This window comes from Coturnix japonica, chromosome 28 (assembly GCF_001577835.2).
Source record: "Coturnix japonica isolate 7356 chromosome 28, Coturnix japonica 2.1, whole genome shotgun sequence".
Lineage (NCBI taxonomy): Eukaryota > Metazoa > Chordata > Aves > Galliformes > Phasianidae > Coturnix > Coturnix japonica.
Window position 1 is genome coordinate 2,466,162 of NC_029543.1, and position 18,791 is coordinate 2,484,952.

Below are 18,791 nucleotides of genomic sequence, written 5' to 3' on the forward strand. Positions count from 1 at the left end.
GATGGGGGGTGTGGGGGTTGTTGGGGGTGTGTGTAGGTTATGTGGGATCTCCTGATCAAGAGCAGGACCTTGGGCTGCTGCCTGCTCCCCTCCCTGTGCAGCGACGTATTCACAAGCAAAGGGGCAGTCCGTGGTGTTCCCAGTGATCTCTGTGCACAGAGAGTTCACTGGGCAGTGCTCACACCTCTCACCTGGTCCATATGTGCATGTTGTGCTGATACAGAGCCCTGCTCTCCGTGTCAGTGCTTTGGGCATCATATCCTACAGCATGGCTGCTGCAGTTCCTTTTAGAAGCTGAGAGTGAGGCGTGTATGTGGTTTATTATCACCTTTCTGCTTTTAGATGAGGACTGTCATCTTCCTAGGGAGCTCAGCAACTCTATTGACATCAGAATGCTCTCTGCTTCACTTCCCCAGTCATAGAAAGAACCAGTGTTATCATCCAAGGTTGCTTAATCACGTTTGTTGTGGTGTTTTCAGGGCTTTCCCTCACCCCAAAGAAAATGAGGTGTCTGCTTGGTTCTGGTGCTGGTTTTTCACTTCCACACAGGGAGCTGCTTCATCCCCTTGGCCTGGATGTGTGTTGAAGAGTGATAGAGGGCTCACAGGAGGAACATTTCCTTGTGTAACAATGTATTGTGGTGATTCTTTGTTGGTTCTGCTATGATAGATGTGTACTCACAGCAGCGACCTACTGAGCCTACGTTACCTCGTGCCCTTGGAGCAGATAAGCCTCATTACACTCCAAATATCATTCTGGATATCCAGGAACGTGGCTCCTGGCAGTTCTCCTGTGGGGGGATTTTTACTGTTGATCTTTGAGATTGCATCATTTCAACTGTTGTAAGCAGCGTTATCAGCAGAGTAGTGTCATCTCAGTTGTGTTGGTGATGAGTGCTGGGGTTGCTGGCTGGGGTAATGTCCCTTTAGTTGCTCAGCTGCCCTAGTGTTTGTGTTGTTTTATTATCTAGGCCTGGGGGACAGGGGAGCATTGCTAAGGGCTGGAGTTGTCCCCCCAAGTGACTGTGAATAGAGAGAGTGGGGGCTGAGAGCCCATAGAGCTCTATTGGAGATGAGGTCTCCAATGTGTGCATGGCAGCCTTACTGCTTGCAAGGAGCTTAACTGGTGTGTATCTTGCTTCAGTTGCTTTGGAGGGGGGAGCAAAGCAGAACGTTCTCCATTTAAAATGCATTTTGACTGCTCGTTTAAATAGCATTTATGCAACTCAGAGTGGCAGCAATACAAAGCAATGAAGGCAAAGGGAAATAGCATCTATTGCTGCTGGAGGGAGCCAGGCAAGAAGGAGCAGTCTGTGTGTGGCTGTTTGAATCCAAGTCCCATGTTTTAGTTAGAAGTTGATGTACAGGAAGCGTTGAATGTGGAAACTAAGACGTTGGTCGAGTTCTTTTCAAGAACAGAAGTATGAATAATCTCTTCTGGTTTGGCTAATTATAACTCTTTGTTTTTGAGTTGGGGATGTGGTGTTAATAAAAATAATGGCTTCTATTTAAATGCAAACAATGTCTTCTGACCCCGTAGTTTTATGACAACAATGTCCATTTATTTGTCTCATTTAACATTGATGTTACGTGGCTTCTCACCTCCTGCTTTACCACCCTTTGGAAGCAGGGGGCTGTATGTGCATGTGGTTTAATTTGGAGTCTATGTGAGTACTATACAGGCAGCTGAGCAGTGGGGGTCCCATCCTGGGGTCTCTCCTTCTCATTGCACTGCTGCCTCCTGCTTTTATTGCCCATCTTCTGCCTCCTTTAACACTGTTGCTGAGCACTTCCTTTTGTAGCTCTGATGCAGATCCTTCCCTATGTGGTTGGGCTGTGCTGATAGTGCCCGATAAGGGTTGGTGCTTTGTGAAATCGGCCTTGGCCTGTGACAAAGAATGTTCAGTGTGAAAGCAAAAGAGCAGCTGGTTGCTGTGGTGTCACAGCCGGGGCTTTCAGTCCTGGTGTCGTGGTTGGTGCTGCTCGATTGCTCCAGGCTGTGCTGCCTTCCCTCCAAACCCAGCCCACTGGAGAGATGCTGCTTTACAGCCCGCAGAGCTTCAGTTAGCAGCTTAATAACCGAGTTCTTGAGCTCTGTGAACACAAGGAGCCAAATGCAGAAGCTGAGGATTTGCTTCCTTTACAAAAGCAGCCTTGGGTTTTTGTTTCAGTATATGAGAGCTCTGGCGTCCGGCTTCCGAATCCTGCAGTCATTTATCTTAATGAGCCAGCAACTCCTTTGTGAGTCAGCACAAAGCAAACAGCAGCTGGGATATCACTCTTCCTTTCCTCACCTTCTTTCTTTGCTTTCTATGTCTTTTTTTTCAGGCGGATTTTTTGAAAGGATTACCTGTCTACAACAAAAGCAACTTCAGCAGATTCCATGCAGACTCTGTATGTAAAGCATCAGTAAGTATTGCTTATCAGCCCTCAAATCCCAGTGCTTGGGGGTGTTTTCTCGTGCTTCTCAAAGGAAACTACAGCCAAATCAATTTGAAACGAGCGTTTTGTTGCTGTAATAGCAACAAAAAAAGCCCAACACACCCCATGTGTGCTTGCAGTTCAGATTGGCAAGGCAAACTTCCTGCTTGCTTTGGTGAGGCATGCGTCCTCACGTCAGCCAAACCACATCTGTGGTGCTGTCTTTGTATGTGCATTCTTCAGTGATACACTTAAGGCTAAAGGCATGAGACTAGAAGCCTATTCTAAAGCTTTACAAGCAAAAATGAGCTCAGCTGGCTTGAAAGCACACGAGAGGTTGAGCTGCTTCGTATTCCTTAAATCATTTTGTAAGGAGTGGTGCAGTGTCGTATAACGGGGTGGGATATCAGGGTGCCTTTGTAGCCTGTGTTTCTGGTGGCCTTGTGGTTAACTGTGCTTCAGTTAGAAATCTCCTTCTCACCATCTTTGCTCTGTAACTCTTGTGATTCCTCTATAGAACAGAAGACCATCGGTATATCTTCCCACGAGAGAATACCCATCTGAACAAAGTAGGTTTGCCCCACTGAAAGCTTTGGGGATTTTTTTGGAGGGGGGTTTATTTAACATTTATTTTTCTAACATTACATATATGTTATACATAATCTCACTGACTTCAGGCTTCAGATCAAGTGATGTTCTGGAGCTCCTGCCACGGCAATTAGCTGTGTGTACCTGGCTTTTCCTTTCACTGCTTTCCCTCTGAGTGTGTTTAGTGATTGCTGTTCCTTAATACCCTCCTTTAATATAAAGGGCCACACTCAATATATGAAATGATGTCGTATTACTGCTCAGTTTTAAAAGTTGCCTTTAAAATGACCTCAGCTCGTTTCTCTCTTTCTTTGGCAGTTATAGTAACAGAAAAGACAAATATACTTTTGCGTTATTTGCATCAGCAGTGGGACAAAAAGGTATGGCTGTGTTTCCTTCACGTCTTCATTTGCTGACTCCAACTGATAGAGCTGAACGTTGATCACCGTCGAGATATTAATGATTATTAAAAGGAAGTGATTCAGTCCTTGTGGACTGTACTTTGGCTAAAGGAGGCTGTGTCTGTGCTGCTTGGTGTGGGCTTCTTTTCATTCCCTTTCAATGTAAAGGACATGTGCTTAGTCTAGAACCTGGGAGACTTCACTTGTGTTTCCCACATAGCACAATCTCCCTCTGTGGCCCTTATACATTGGTCTCACTGTGCCTCAGCTGTGTGCTTTGCAGCTGGAGTAGAGCTCCTCTTCCCTCCCAGGACTGTGGGAGCTTGTGCAGAGCATGGCTGCACTAATGAGGCTGTGTAAGTACCTTGGTTATGAAATCAGGGCTGGCTGCACAATTAGTGTGCTCTAGTGGGCACTGAGGGCCTGGCAGTACACAGAACCAAGGCTGTGATTAGGAGCAGAGGTGTCAGAGTTGGGGCGGAGGCAGCATTACTCAAAGCTGAAAGCAAAGTGCCTGTGTGTGGCAGGAGCTGTTAGAGGGTTTGATGAGTTTAGAGAAGCAGGGAAGTGAACCTGGCCAAGTCCTTGGTGTGTATTAGTGTGTCTGTTAGGCCATCCCAGTGCTGTGTGCCATTCTAGAACTCTTCCAACCAAAAGCTTGTTCTCCTGGCACCATCTCCCACCCGAATCCAACCTTTTGAGGAGTTTCACTCTGACCTTCTTTGTCCAAACAGAACGCAGCAAAGAAGAGAGATCAAGAGCAAGTGGAAATTGAAGGTGAGAACTCGGCGCCACCACGAAAAATCGCTCGGACAGACAGCCAGGATATGAATGAGGACACTTAAACTCTCGGGCCTCTGCTCTTCTACTTTGCAGGCGCTTCCCATTTTTTGTCTCCAAGTGTGTAAATTTTGCCCCTCGCCCCCATCTCTCACCCCTCCACTATGCAGCCCAAACCACTTCTGACTTCATAGGAGCCAATGTATTTATTTTTATTTTTTTCTCCTTTTTTTCTTTTTTTTTGGTTTTTCTTTTTAATTTATGCCGTAAAACTTGCGGAGCAATGGTGGAACAATCCAGTGAAATATGTAGTGTAACCACAGCTCCTCCTTTCTAACAACATACACCATCACTTTAACAGGTTTTATTAACTCTGTTCGCTAACCAACCAGCTCCAGCTGTGGAAGCCTGGGGAGGAGCCCCTAGAGTGGTGTACAGGCTTTCAGATTCACATACCCATTGACATAAGTGGTTAACTCTTCTTTGGATATGCCCAGTCCAGCTAGAAGTGTGGGGGCCTTGCTGATTTTTCCTCCAGTTTTCTGCAATTGGCACTGCATTTAAGTGGGGGGTGGGAGGGAGGGAAAGAAAATCATGGATGTCATTTTGGATTATGTTGATCTTAGCAAACGTGTTGTCAACTCGGTCTATCAGTTGTATTCTTTTGGTCTGTTCTGTAAGGGCCACAGTCATTTAGCAGCGTACGTTATCTCATGCATAGGTGGTCGTGGAGAATTCAAGTAAAAGGTGTGTTGCTTGTGTTGCTCTTAAATTCGAACAGTCTCTTGGTCTTGGACAGACTGATATGTGCAACTTCTCCGTTGGAATAAATGGATACTTTGATCCTATACTGAGTTATTTGATCAGCAGTGTATTTGAGCAGCAGCTGATGGATGCAGTGAGGTAGGCGCCTGGTGGCTGAGTCTGGGAGCACCTCGGCATCTCCATCTGGTTCTGCCTCTGCTGCTGGCTCTGACTGATGGTACGCTGTGCTTTCTGGTGATATCAGCCTCTCTGGAATTGGAGTCCAGGACTTAGAGTTGATCCAAACGTGAGCTTCCGTGGTCTGTGCTTCAGACCCATCTCTTTCGGACTGTGACAGCTCAGTGCCTGTTACCTGAACCCTCACTGACTTCACTAAGAGCAGAAATGGAGCCCATAAGTCACCTAGATGGATCCAGAGTTCAGAGACCAAAAGGAAATGACCGCCGCCACCCGAAGGGGACAGGAGGTGTAGCTTAGTAACGACGTCTTGTCTGCTTTCACGTAAGGAGCTGACTTCACACTGTGTTAGTTGAAATCAATACGTTTATAACTGTGTTTTTTTTCCTCGTTCACGAATCCAAAACGCTGAGAAAAGAGATGCTGGATAAACTCAGTGCTGTGCAGCCACGAGCTTGGAGAACTGGACTTCTGTGCCTCCCTTCTGCAGACGCCACGTGGTCAGATGTGGGGCAAAGGGAACACGAAGGGAAATACTGTTGTTTGTGACTGCACGTCGTGAGGCAGAACCTTGGGGAGAGCAGGGCACAGCTCTGTCATGGCTGTGTCTTTAAATGTATGCTAGGCACCAAGTGAATGAAGTTAATGCTCAGTAGGTTAGGTTAGATCTCTGTCCCTGCCTTAGTAACCTCCTCATTACTGGAATGTTGCTGAAAATGCCAACCGTGTTGGTGAAGAGAATACTTGGAATTCCTTGAGATTTACTGGCAGTGGTGAGAAGACTGTCCAGAGTTATGCTGTCAAAAAGTCCTTCTGTGCAAGATGCTGATTGAAGGCGCTGCATTAACATCTGCTCTCACAGGGATCATCTAAAGCTGAGACTGGGAGAATCCCCTTTGAAGAACTGTGAGATACCAAAAGAGGAAACGGACCCGGAGCTGGTGGTAAAGTGTGACCAATCCACGTGTTGGGCAAGTTGGAGAGCTGCAGCCATGCAGGCTCAAGTTTGTACAGTGCTTTAAAGATGTAAAATGCTGTATACTTGATTGATATGGCAAGGTTTGGGCTTTGCTGACTTCTCTGCTAGACAGAGCGATGTACTATTAAAGAGAGTTGGCACTTCCTTCCTGTTGTAAACCCCCGTCTTTGTTCCCTCGGTGTCTTTGGAAATGATCTGGAGCCTTTGCAATCTTTCAGATGCTTTTAAGAGGTGGGAGAAAGTTGCCTTTATTTTAACTAGTTCTGATGTGATGGAGGAAATATCAAACTTGTCTCTTTTTTTTTCTCCCCATTTCTGGTTGTGTACAAGCAGTGTGGATCTCTAATAATCACAGTGATTCTGCTTCCCATCTGACCCAAAGCAAGAGCTCGCTTCTTTCCTCCTCCCTCCTCCAGCCTGCTGTCTGTGCTGCCTCACGCAAGCTGTCCTCAGGCTGTTGCACTTTGATCCTATCTGTCTCATATGTGGTAAGTGTCTCGGGTTGGAGTGTTGCATGGAAGGTCTCCTTTGACTGTGACTTCCTGGTGCCTTAGTGCATTGAGAACAACAAAAACAAGCAAACAAGCCCTTGGATTTCTTTGCTGAGCGCACTGTTTGTACAACACCTGGCCATTCTGACTCTTGTTACAAGGTGACTGAAATTTAGTGACCCTCAGGGGTTTTTTTTGTATGTCGGCGTAGTGCTATTTGTATTGTTTCTGTTACGATGTATACTTCAAGGTTTGGCTTTTGTAATGAAAACTTGAGATACTTGTCAGAGACCAGAATATTACTGTTCTAATTATGCTTATGATTTTTTTATTATTATTATTTTTTAGTGGAATAGGGAATCTTTGCTCAATAATCAAAGCAGCAGAACTGCTTCTTTCTACAAGGGGATGACAGCAGGGCGCTCCTGGGAGCAGCTGAGGTGTGAACTGGGTGAGTGTGGGATATCAGAAAGTCAGGCACTGCCTTTGTGTTTAACGTATAGCTGTACCAGTGACTGATGGGCAGGGAACTAACCTTATGTTGAGGCTAATTCTTGGCATCATAGGAACATTTTACTTACCCTATTCCTAACACATAAGTTAGAGGTGTTGGAAGACTAGATGAACACGTTCTGTTCTGCAGGTGGTTCCTGCTTTGTATTGTCTGGTGCAGTTTGGTACAGGTAGCGTGTTTGGCTTCCAACCACCTCCCCACTTCTGTCCTTGGCTGTGCACCCACGCCATGCTGTCCATGCTAAGAGCAGGGGAATGGGGGTGACCTCTGTAGTGAACACAGGGGAAAAACAAAATGCAGCAGAACCTGTGGCTGGGAGGTTTGTTTGTGTACAGAGCTGACAGGTTGGGAAGGACTGAAGGCGTGTGTGAAAGTTCCTAACAAGCCCCATAAGTGCATTAAGCTGTGAAGAGCAGTGCTGAGCAGAAGGATGGAAACGTGGGCTGGAGGGGATGGGGTGTATGAGGCCATGGCTCAGCATGGAGGACTGGGGCAGGCTGAAGTCTTCAGGTGCACTTCACAGTAAGAACCGAATCATTTGGATATGTTAGATCTGATCTAAAGGAGAACAGTTGTTCTTAGCCTAAGAAAGACATGGCACATCAGCTGTGCTACCGCTTCCCATTCCCTGCCTTGTTTACTTACCACTGCCTTCAGTTTGTAAAGACCTGCACGTCTCTGATAGGAAACCTAGTTTTCCTGCTCTGCTGACGTCAGCCTGGCAGCAGGGGAGCTGTGTGTGACCAGAGGGGTTCCAGCTGATCCGTGACGCGTTTTATCTCATTTCTCTGCTGTCTAACAAAGAGGGGGAAATCCTTTCCATTAAAGGAGAGAGAGGGTTGAGTTTACCTGGGAACAGCACAGGGTATTTTTGGGAGCAAGGCAGAGGATGCCCAGAAGGAACGATTGCATCATGGCTTTGCTTCAGCACATCCTGACCTTCATGCCGTGCTGACTGCGCTTTGGGTTTCTCTTCTGCTTCCCATGCAATTACTGGAAAGAAAAATCATCTGTATATTGAAAAGGCTGAACCTGGGCTGCAGGGAAGGGGCTTTTTTATGTTGTTTTCTTCTTTGTAAGTGAAGCGAAGGAATGAAATGCCAGCTTCCAGATGGCTAACAATGAGACTCTGTTTTTAAAGGCACAACTTCCCTTGCGGTCCCCAGGCGTGATGAAGCGAGACTCCCCCGTGGGCGTGCTTGTAGAATGAGGTTGTTCTGGGAATAGTTTCAACAAGTCTTACTGGAGCTCCTGATGCTTTTCGAGGAGCTGAGTGGCTTCTGCCTGTTGTGCTGTATTTACCTATAGGAGCCCTATAGGCTGGTGAGTTGGGAGGGCTGTGCTGACCCTCCAGAGGCTTTAGGCAGCCCCAGCCCTCCAGGAAAGCAAAGCTGCCTTTTCATTTCCTCTCACTCACACGACCAAACTTCAAACACATCTCAGTGCTATTATCTCCATAAGCAGCACTTGTCCCATTAGCTCTTAATGAATTGCAATGCTGGGATGCTGTTGTTACACACAACACAGTGCTTTGAGTTGAGAAGGGCACAGTGCTGACAGCTATACGGTCAGGTATAGCAGATGTAGGTGAGCAATGGGCAGGAGGAGCTGGGGCTGCCTGAGTGCCCTCCTTGACCTGATGGCTCTCAGGCACAAGTACAGGAGATGACTAATCTGTTACTGTAAGGAACAGCGTGAGGTCTGAATGGATGGTCAGAGCTGAGTCACTGCACTGCAGCAATGCCCACTTCCAAATGCATTCATTCCTTATTCATCAGTGCACGGTGTGCAGCTCGCAGCCTCCCGGGGTATTTTTAGTGAAACCAATCGTGCATTGGCACAGTGTGTCTCAGCTCACTGCTTTCTACCATCCCCAACTGCTTTCGACTCCTTGCAGCGCTGGGCTGCTGTTGGCAATGCAGCCTTCAGTTCCTTTCCAACCTCAAACTTTTCTTTTCTTGCAAAAGCTTTGGTGGGTCTGTGAGCTGGGAGGTTTTCCTGCCAGCTGCCTGTTGGCAGAAGGGCTGCTGTCGTGGAGCAACTGAACTGTAAATACGCTATTAGTTGAATGTCAGGGCTGTTGTTTGATTTCTTTCTTTCTCTCTTTGCATTTGATTTTTGAAACTCTCCCATGTTTGATACCGTGGACAATAAATTTGCAGACTTTAGAGGACTGCCACTTGCTTTATTCTTCTGTCCATTCCCTCGTACCCCTGACACAAGGGAGAGCTGCATCATTGGGCTCATCCGTGTATCACTGCCTCATCCATGTATTACTACCTCCAAGTATTGCCCTGTGTTGGGGACCTGAGAGTGGTGACAGCAGCACTGATGTCCCTTCTTGTCCCCTGTCCCCCTCACCCCCCAGGTCTGGCAACACAGATCCAATAGGAGAGTAACTTAGCACTCACCTCCAGCTTGTTGAAATATACTTTTATTGCATTTCTGCAGGTTTTTACAAAAATATGACAATAAATTAAAAAGAAATAAATAACCCCCCCCCCCTACCCCCCTTCGTTTCTTCCAGTTGCCGAAGAAGTAGCACACAGCAGGGGAAGAAAAACCAAAGAAACGGTTCCCTCTTTTATACAGTAACTGCCCAGAAGTGAGATAGCAGACAGGAGGCTGCCGGAGGAGTATTTTGTATAGAGGAAACGTTGAGAAGTGCCCTGGATGAGGGGCCCTGTCCTCTGCTGAATGGAGCAGGAATAGGCTGTGCCAGGACTGTTACTGCCACGAGGGAAACAGGGCAAGCAAAACTCAGTTTAAGAGCAGCACGTTTTAATTGAGAGCTGAGCGAGAGCTGGACGGTGAGCCCAACCCAGGAGCAAGCAGAGAAATGAAATGGTGAGTGGAGAAAAGGGGGGACAAGGGCTCTGCACCTCCTGGCATCCAGGGCATAGCAGCAGTGGGGTCACCAGTACCCCTGCTCCATGCTCTGGGTGCTGCCCATTCTGCACCCTGGTTGCCTGTTCCCCTCCTTTCACCCCAGAAATCATCTGCAGGGGCAGCAGGGAGGGGAAGGTACGTGGTGCCTGGTTCTGTGTGATGGTGGGGGGCTGCTCTGCCTGCTGTGCCTCTCAGGGCTCAGCATGGGGAGCACAGCAGTGTGACCATGGCACAGCCCTGGTCCTGCTGCGCATTGAGCTCAGAGCCTCAGCGCTGCCCCAGCCTTATTGCTGTCTTGATGGCTTGATTCAAAGATGAAAGGAAGAAATACACCGAGATGGGGAAGGGGGGGAACAACCTGACATTTCCGCAGCCCAGGCCTTGGGCCAGGCAAAGTGATGGGGATGGGGTGACCACCCCAGAGCCCTCCTTTCCCCCTGTTTGCTTTGGAGATGGTGGGGGCAGTCAGCAGGGCTGGGGGGCGCGGGGCCGCCCCTCCCCATGCCCTAAAGCGAAGCAGCGCCCAGCGGAGCCGTGGGCAGCCCCCTCCCCTCGGGGCTGGTGGCTGCCAAAGCACTAACGCTACTGTACCCAGCGAATCCTCCACCTCGCCAGAAGCAAAGCTGCTCCCACCCCCCTCCCAACCCCACCGCGTTGCCCCCACCCTCCCACCCCTCCTCCTCCCAAGGCTCCAGCGTGCGCGAGTGCCTTATTGCAAAATAACTCCACGAAATAGGAAAGCAGAGAAGGAGCGTTGCAGGTCCAGGGTGCTCCGAGCTCTCATCTCCGCCGCCTGCATCCATTGCATGTAAAATAGCGGAGTCGCTCGCACTGGGTTTTGTTTGGGTTTTAGTGCAAGAAATGCTGCCCGTGCCTTGGCTGCTGCTCACCCCCTCCCTCCCGGCCGTCCCCGTGGTGCAGCGGGACGCAGCGATGAGCTGTAGGCACGGGTGAATCGGGCTCCTCGCTGCCGTCCATTCCTTTGAGCTGCGCCCCTTGGAGCTCTGCGGGTCTGGAGACACCGAATCCTCCTTGGATGACCTCCTGGGGACGGTGGGCACGGAGCATTGCCCGTTGGTGGTACAGGAGGAGATGCTCCATCCCAGGCACCGCTGGACCTCCATGGGGTTGTGATGGGTCCCAGCAGAGGGCTGCGATGGAGGGGCCGGGGTGGGCCCGGCTCAGAGTCTGTAGCCCCCACTCTCCTCCTCTGCTCGTGGCTCCGGCTCCTCACGGGCTCCATCCTCTGGAGCCCCATTGAGGTGGGACTTGCTGGGGCCCGGCCTCTCGCCCCCATCTGTAGAGGGGCCAGCACGGGGCTGGGGGGAGGCGGTGGCCCCGTTGCTGCCGGTCCCTTCAGACTTGCCGAAGTTGAAGAGCTTGCCGGGGTTGAATGGCTTGGTGGGAGACTGCACCTTTTCGGTGGCCGCGTCCCTCTTGGTTTCAGGGGATTTCAGGAACTTGAAGCTGAGGAAGCCGGGGAGTTTGTTATCGCTGCTGGTGGGGGACTGGGGGGACCTGGCGGCCGTGCTGCCTGGCCCAGCTCCTCCAGAGAGGAATTTGCCTTGCAGAGGGATGATCTGCTTCAGCTTCATGACATTATTAGTGGCCAACAGCGAGCTGGGCCGCTTGGGCTTGTCGGAGCCATGCGTGGAGGACCCGCTGGAGCCCTTCCCTTTGCTCTGGCTCTTCTCATGGGCCGGGTCCTGCCCGGCAGCCTCAGCTTTGGCCTCATCACGGTTGGCCTCGCGCTCCTTGCGTGCCTGGTACTCAGCGTGCCGCTGCCGCTCCTCCTCCTCCCGCTTGCGCCGCTGCTGCTGCTGGAAGTGGTGCTGGGCCTGGCGCTCATGCTTCTGCCGGCGGGAGCACGTCGGAATGGGGATGCGGTGGAGACAGCCCACATGTCCCCATCACCCACGGTGACACCTACCTTGAAGGCCTCGCGACGCTGGTACTCCAGCTTGGCCATCTCCTCGGCCACCCACGCGGGGATGTCAGGGATGGCCACTTGGATGACGTACTTCAGCAGCAGGGCGAAATGCTGCGGGGACATGGGGTGAGCGCTGGAGCACCCCGATGCCCCCTCCCCAAATGGGAGACCCTACATTGACACTGCCCTACCTCCAGCACCACCACTGAGATGATGGCTCCCTCGGGGCTGAGCCAAGGGAAGAGCCTCTGCAGCTGCCCGCACTGTGCAATCAGGTAGCAGTTGACCACGATGGCCAACACGCCCATGGCCTCCATCACCTTCTGCAAGAGGAAAAGCACTGATGATAAGCATGAGTCCCGCAGCCATGCCAGCCCCCGGTGGCCCCCAACCGACCTGCCACTGCCCGATGCTCTCCACCCGCTGCCCAAAGGGCCGCTGCAGCCCCGTGCACAGTTTGAAGGCATCGCTGCGAATCTCGATGATGTTGTTGACCAGCGCACACATGGCGGCCAGTGGGAAGGCAGAGGAGAAGAGCACCACATAGCCAAACTGGATGAACATCTCTTGGTAGTCCTGGAAGGTGTCCTGGCAGGAGGAGGAAGAGGTTCCAGGCAGGGCTGGATGGGCCCATAGGCAACCTGGTCTGGTGGGGGGCACCCATCCCATGGCAGGGAGTGGAAGTGGATGATCTTTAAGGACCCTTCCAACCCAACCCATCTGTGGTTGTGTGATCTTTAACGTCCCTTCCAACCCAACCATTCCATGGTTCTGTGATCCTTGAGGACCCTTCCAACCCATCCATCCTATGGTTCTGTGATCTTTAAGGACCCTTCCAACCCAACCATCCCATGGTTCTGTGATCTTTAAGGACCCTTCCAACCCAACCATCCCATGGTTCTATGATCTTTAAGGACCCTTCCAACCCAACCATCCCATGGTTCTATGATCTTTAAGATCCCTTCCAACCCATCTGTGGTTCTGTGATCCTTAAGGACCCTTTTAACCCAACCATCCCATGGTTCTATGATCTTTAAGGTCCCTTCCAACCCATCTGTGGTTCTTTGAGGAGCAGCACATGGCAGTGGGACCAAGAAGATGCTCCATGCTGCACCACACCATGCTGACTGCTCACCTCGTACTTCTTCATGCAGCTCTCCACCTCAGCCTGCGTCAGCTGTGTCGAATAATCCTCCTCAGGTGGATCAATCCACGACGCCCGGTTCCGCCTGCGCCCTTCCTCCTCACCCTCCTCTTCCTCCCTCCTCCTCCGTGTGACCCGTGGGCCTGTGGCCGGCTCCGCTGCCTTGGCCGGGCTGCCTGGGGGACCTTCAGCATCCTCCTCATCATCACCCAGCTCGAAGACAGAGGCGGGATCCATCCCTTTCTCCACCATGGTGGGGCTGCCCTCCTCCAGGAAGCTCTCCTCCTCGGTGCTGCAGGGCTCGGTGCTGCGCCGCTCCGCTTTCTCAATGAAGCTCACCTTCTTCAGCTTCAGCCCACAGTCCAGCACGCTCTCATCCTCCGAATCCGACTCCCGACGTCCTTCTTCCTCCTCCTCCTCCTCCTCGGGCACCCCGCAGCCTCCATTTAGACACTTCTTCTCCCCCCGCGACCCCTCGTGGGCTGCACCGGCAGCCGGCGGTGCTCGGGGATGGGTGAGCAGACGGAGAACGGCGTGGGACAGCTCACGGAGGTTGTGTAGGCTGAGCTCCCCCCGTCGCAGGCGGCGATACAAGTGGGGCTGCGACACCTCCTTGACGTTCTGCAGGAACTGCCGTGTGATGAGCAGCGTGGCCAGCATCTGCGGGGACAGCGCTGTCACCAGGGGGTACCACCACCCTCACAAACCCCCTCCCGACCCCACCCCCGCGGCATCCCCGCAGGGCAGGGCACCCATCCCTGGTGTCCCCTCGGTGTCACCCCGACATCACCGATGCCACCGAGGTGGGGATGGGAGCCCCAGGGCTGGGGTCGAGGTGGGGGGGTTCATGACAGCATGCACGACGCCCGCCCTCCCCGCTCCTACTTTGGATACTCCCAGTCTCCAGCAAAAGCCCAGGAGGCCCTTAAGGAAGATGAGGGAGAGGTGGAGGTGGAGGAGGATGAAGGGGAGGAGCGCCTCTTTGAGCTGGCGCACGAGGCTTTGGGACAGAGAGAAGATGAGCAGGAGCTGCGGAAGGGACAGACGGACGGACGGACAGACACAGATAGAGAGATGCCATCAGCGGTTGCTTGGCCCCACTGCAGCATGCGGGGACCCGGGGTGGGGGGAGAGGGAAAAGGGGAAGGGGGCGCGGGCGCTGCTGGCTCAAGGATGTCCGTCTGTGTGCACCCAGGGTGGGACGGGGGGCTCCTCGCTGCCCCCGCGTGGCCCCTCACCTCCTTCAGCCGCTCCATGTCTTTGAGGTAGAAACCGATGTAGAAAAGACTTAGGTATGAATTTACAAACTGAAACTGTGGGATACAAGGCGGGGGGAGGGGGGGGAAAGGGGTGGTTAATGTGGGATGGAGGGACACCAAGACCCCTCCCCACCCCCTGTACCACCCCCACCATCTTACCAGGACGATTTTGATGATGAGGTGTTTCTCGTAGGCACTCTGCAGGCGGTAATTCTCTGCAAAGCCAAAGGGTTTGAGGTCAGGGGGGTCTTTCACTGCTGCCCCCCCACCCCCGGCCCCACACACCCATATCATTCAGCCAGTAGGCGATCTTCTTGTAAACCTCGTCGCAGGTCGTAACGATGACGGCCAGCACGATTTTGGGCAGGAAACGGAGGATGCGGGGCAGCTCCTTGACACTCAGCACCAGCTCCTATGGGAATGGGGTCACCAATGGGGTCTGCTCTGGGGCTGTGACCCCCCCACCCCCTCTAGGTGTGACTAAACGACCCCACCTGGAGCTGGAAGCAGCCCAGCATGACGAGGAAGACGAAGGAGAGGCAGGCGAGGCAGACGGGCAGGCTGACCAGGCACTGGAACAGCAGCCGCTTCCAGGGTGGATAGTAGAACTCCTCGGCGCTGGTCACGGGGCTGATCCTCTTCACCCCCTGATGGAGGACACGATACTGTGACCCCAGTCATCATAGGAACCCCCCTGTGGGACCATGGAATCCCACCCTACTCACCCTGAACTGTGGCCTCGGCTCCTCGATGGACTCTGCGGGGGTGTCCAGCGTCCCCCATTTATACGCAAACTCTGCCCCACGGCGCTTCCACTCCTCCAGGAAGAGTGTGGCCCAAACCACGTTGAAGATGGCAAAGACCACACAGCAGATGTCCTGACTGGTCTGTAGGGGGACAGCAATGGGGTCACTCCCCTCCCACCGCCCCAAAACTTGGGGGTCCAAGCGGTTCCGACCCCGGTGCCAAGGGTTGGGATGCTGAGCAGCAGCTGATGGGACTGGGAGCAGCTCTGTTGATGGGATCCCCCCTTCAGCCCCCAAAATGTTGGGGTTTACCCCCAATCTCCTGCCCCACACCTGGTCGCTCTCAGTGAAGGTGTAGAGGATGGAGCCGAACACAGCAGGGTACACCATGGCCGAGGTGTAGAAGCCGAGCCAGGCGAAGTACATGGCGATCTTCACCCCAAAGTAATCACAGATCTCATCTGTATGGACCAAGGGGATGTGAGTGGGGCCAGGACCCCCCCAAAACCCCCATTTCCCTCTCATTTCCCCCCCTCCATTTCCCCTCACCGAGTGGCTGTGCCTCGCAGATGGCCTGCACCCAGGACTTCATCAGCCTCTTGAGGATCCTCTGCTCATGCAGTGGGAAGACCTGCTGGATGACGCCGCGGGCCGCCAGCTCCGGGACTGCGCCGCGGGTGGGGGGTGAGGCTGGGACACTGCTGTCCCCCCCCCTCCCCCCAGCATGGAGTGGGTTGGGATGAAGGTATAGCATGGAGGAGGGGGGGGCTCGGTGCCACGTGAGGACCCCATGTCTAACCCTGGTGACAGCGCCGTGTGCCTGCTGTGCCCGTGTTCATCATCCCCGTGTGCTGCAGGAATGGGGACACCAGCAGGGACAGGGAACCCCTGGGGACAGCAGGGATGTGCTGCCATAGCACAGCAGGGAGGTGGGTGGGCAGGGGGAGCTGCACCATACTGTGCCATACTGTGCCATACTGTGCCATGCTGTGCCATACTCACTGATGGGCTGCCCCTCCAGGAAGTGAATGTTGTGCAGCGCCTCTCCCTGCTTGGCCCGCAGGTTCTCCAGCCAATACCTGATGATGTTTTGCCTTTCCTGCACAGAATGGGGTGAGCTTTGGGGGCACTGAACCCCAGCACCCCTAATGTGACACCCATATCCCCCCTGCCTTGCTCCATCCCCCCCCATTTGTCCCCAGCATGGGGGTCCTCAGTCCCCTTTTCCATCTGGAAAGGGGGAGAGGACCCATCTCCCTGCCCAGGACCCCCATCCCACCTGAGAGGTGAAGAAGTAAAGCTCATTCTCAATGTTCTCATAGATGTAATCCTCCTCGCAGGAGAAGCTCCTCATGCCGCCCCCAAACTCAGCCTTCACCGGTTTCCTCAGCCCGATCTCATCAGCCCCACGCAGCAAACTGCAGAGAGGGGATGGGGATGGAGATGGGGGGTTGTAATGGGGGGGGGATGATAACGGGGAGGGGGTGGGAGCACACGCACCTCTCGTAGGTGGCGGTGACGAAGAAGGCGTAGGCGCGGGTGTGCTTGTGGTGCCGCACCTGCACGATGAGCTCGGGGATGCCGAGGCGGATGTGGTTCAGCAGCCAAAGCAGTGTATGGTCATCTGTGCTGTCTATTGGGGTGGGAGGGCAATGATATGTCCACAGCCCCGTGCCCACATCCCCCACCTCTGACCCATGGCTCTGAGGAGCTCTGTGTTCCCAGCCCCCTGCCCCCCCTTGTACCTGGGAAGGTCATGAGCACGTCGCAGTTCTCGGTGGGCACCGTCTTCATCCAGGCTTTGTGGGACATGATGTAACGCCCGGCTTGGAGCAGTCGCTTCCCAAAAAGCTTGTCTGTAGGGAACCAAATGGCTCCGTCACCCCCCATCACCCACCCCATTAACCCCATTAACCCCATAACCCCACAGCAATGGGTCGGCTGCCAGCACAGCCGCAATGGGAACAGCGATTGCAATGGCCGTAGCTCAGGTTTCTCCTCTGGGTGCCTGAAAAAGCCCCGACAGCTGCAGGAGGTGACACATGGCCAGGCATGGTGTAGCACAGCCCCCTCCCAGCCCCACTGCCCCCCCCCCCAGCTCACCTCTGCCTGCAGCCCCACAGCGGTGCTGGGATCCAATGCGGCCGCAGCGCCGGGAGATGGGAAACGGCAGCAAAAATGGGGGGGGAGTGAAAAAGCAGCCTGTCTCCATGGAAACATGGGGAGGCCCCGTGTGGTGGTGATACGTAGGGATGGGGATGGTCCCCAGGGTCCCATTGTCCCCCCCCTGGATGGTACCCAGCACCCGTCCTGCTCTGGGGTGGCTGTGATGGAGGGGTTGCTGTCCCCCTGCTCACTGTCCCCATTGGGGTGCATGGGGACCCCTCACATCCCAGCCTGGCTGTGGGGCAGGATGAGGCCCCATAGAGCCAGTGGGTCCCAATGCCCTCTGTCAGCTCCAGGTCACCTCTGTGCCTCAGTTTCCCCTTTTGCAACTGGGCAGGGACGTCACTGCTTGCCCCAGGGCAGGGAAGGTTGTGGGGCACAGGAAATCCTACACACACCGGGCAGGAAATGCCAGACATCCATAAGGACAAACATTGGGATGTGCACTAAGACCGGCATCAGGACCTGGGACACACACCAGGCCCCGTCCCAGCCCAATTCCATGCCCCCCATCCCAGCTGAGACCCAGCAAACTCATCTCCTATGTCACTGCTGTGAGCTGTGGGTGCAGGACCAGGACGGCACCGGGCTGGCAGCCAGAAGGGGTGGAGGGGCAGATCCTATGTAGGGGGGGGGCACCACTCACCCACCCCACACACAGGGACAGCCCTGGGGGTGGTGCAGGGCCTTGCACAAGTGTGGCATTGTCAGCTCTAACACAGCTGCAGAGCTGGGATGGCACCGGGGAAGAGGCTTCAGCTGGGGATGGGGTGACTCCCTGGGACCCCCCCCCAACTCTACCTCATTCACACTGCCATACAATGGGACCCCCAGGCTCAGTGGGTCCCCTGTGCTGGGGCATGGATGGGGATGATTCAGTGCTGCTGTATTATTGATGGCCACAAAGGGACGTGTGGGGAGGGGGCACTGGGGGGGGGGCACCACACACACATGTGCCATGCCATGCCATGTGTGTGACCCCACGGTGCCACACGTGTGACTCCATGGCACAACCTCAATGGCACCACACTGCCCCACAGAGCCGTGGGGTCACCAAGAGAGACATGGCGGGGGGGGGGGGCTGCAGAGGGGTCCCAGAATGGGCTTTGTCCACTTGAAGGTGACTAGGAGGTGGGGGGGGGATGTTTCTGCCCCCTCCTCCAGCCGTGGGGCCATTCCTGCTCCATGTCCCCACGGACCCCCCCAGGTCCTCCCGGTGCCACCCTGCATTGTGGGGACATCACAGCCGCCCAGCCACCGCTCACCTTGGGGTAAGGTCACCGCAGCCGCAGGGCTCCGGGTACCCAACCGCTGCCACCCGCATCGGGAGCACCGGGCGGTACCGCGGGGGGGGGCACAAAGTGGGTCACCCTCCCACCACGAATCCCCTCGTCCCAACGCGGTCGCATCCCCGGTGGTGTCACCCCGCTCGGTGTCACCCGCCGCGGGGACCCGCTGACAAAGCCTTCATCCCTCAGCCCCCGCCCCCACCCGGCCCTGGGGAGGTCGGGGTGGGGGGGGAGGGAAGGGGAGGTAAAAAGG

The 18,791-nt window shown here is 54.0% G+C and overlaps 2 protein-coding genes across 5 annotated transcripts in view; one reads left to right on the forward strand and one right to left on the reverse strand.

Annotated features, from left to right (window-relative positions):
* The window catches only part of DDA1 (DET1 and DDB1 associated 1), a 10,825-nt gene extending 1,537 nt beyond the window's left edge, over positions 1 to 9,288 (forward strand). The window contains exons 2-5 of the mRNA XM_015886540.2: positions 2,328 to 2,408; positions 2,938 to 2,989; positions 3,327 to 3,388; positions 4,144 to 9,288. Coding sequence (XP_015742026.1) covers positions 2,328 to 2,408; positions 2,938 to 2,989; positions 3,327 to 3,388; positions 4,144 to 4,254 — 306 coding nt within the window. The 3' untranslated portion in view covers positions 4,255 to 9,288. The remainder of the gene's footprint in view (positions 1 to 2,327; positions 2,409 to 2,937; positions 2,990 to 3,326; positions 3,389 to 4,143) is intronic.
* Positions 9,289 to 10,833: 1,545 nt separating this feature from the next.
* ANO8 (anoctamin 8) lies at positions 10,834 to 17,732 on the reverse strand. 4 transcript variants are annotated; one of them, XM_015886536.2, is made up of 18 exons: positions 17,187 to 17,732; positions 16,829 to 16,939; positions 16,584 to 16,716; positions 16,363 to 16,501; positions 16,086 to 16,182; positions 15,633 to 15,749; positions 15,417 to 15,544; positions 15,063 to 15,224; positions 14,832 to 14,984; positions 14,623 to 14,749; positions 14,497 to 14,552; positions 14,317 to 14,391; positions 13,964 to 14,107; positions 13,070 to 13,738; positions 12,331 to 12,522; positions 12,126 to 12,257; positions 11,935 to 12,045; positions 10,834 to 11,854 (listed from the first exon to the last, which is right to left on the reverse strand). In XM_015886536.2, exons 1-18 carry the CDS (start codon positions 17,293 to 17,295, stop codon positions 11,186 to 11,188), a joined length of 3,324 nt encoding a protein of 1,107 aa, XP_015742022.1. In that variant the 5' UTR covers positions 17,296 to 17,732; the 3' UTR covers positions 10,834 to 11,185. The 4 variants fall into 4 exon arrangements, with proteins under 4 accessions (XP_015742022.1, XP_015742021.1, XP_015742023.1 ...); XM_015886535.2 differs by having other exon boundaries at positions 10,834 to 11,857; positions 17,187 to 17,726; XM_015886537.2 differs by lacking the exon at positions 13,964 to 14,107 and having other exon boundaries at positions 10,834 to 11,857; positions 17,187 to 17,725.
* Positions 17,733 to 18,791: the final 1,059 nt, after the last annotated feature.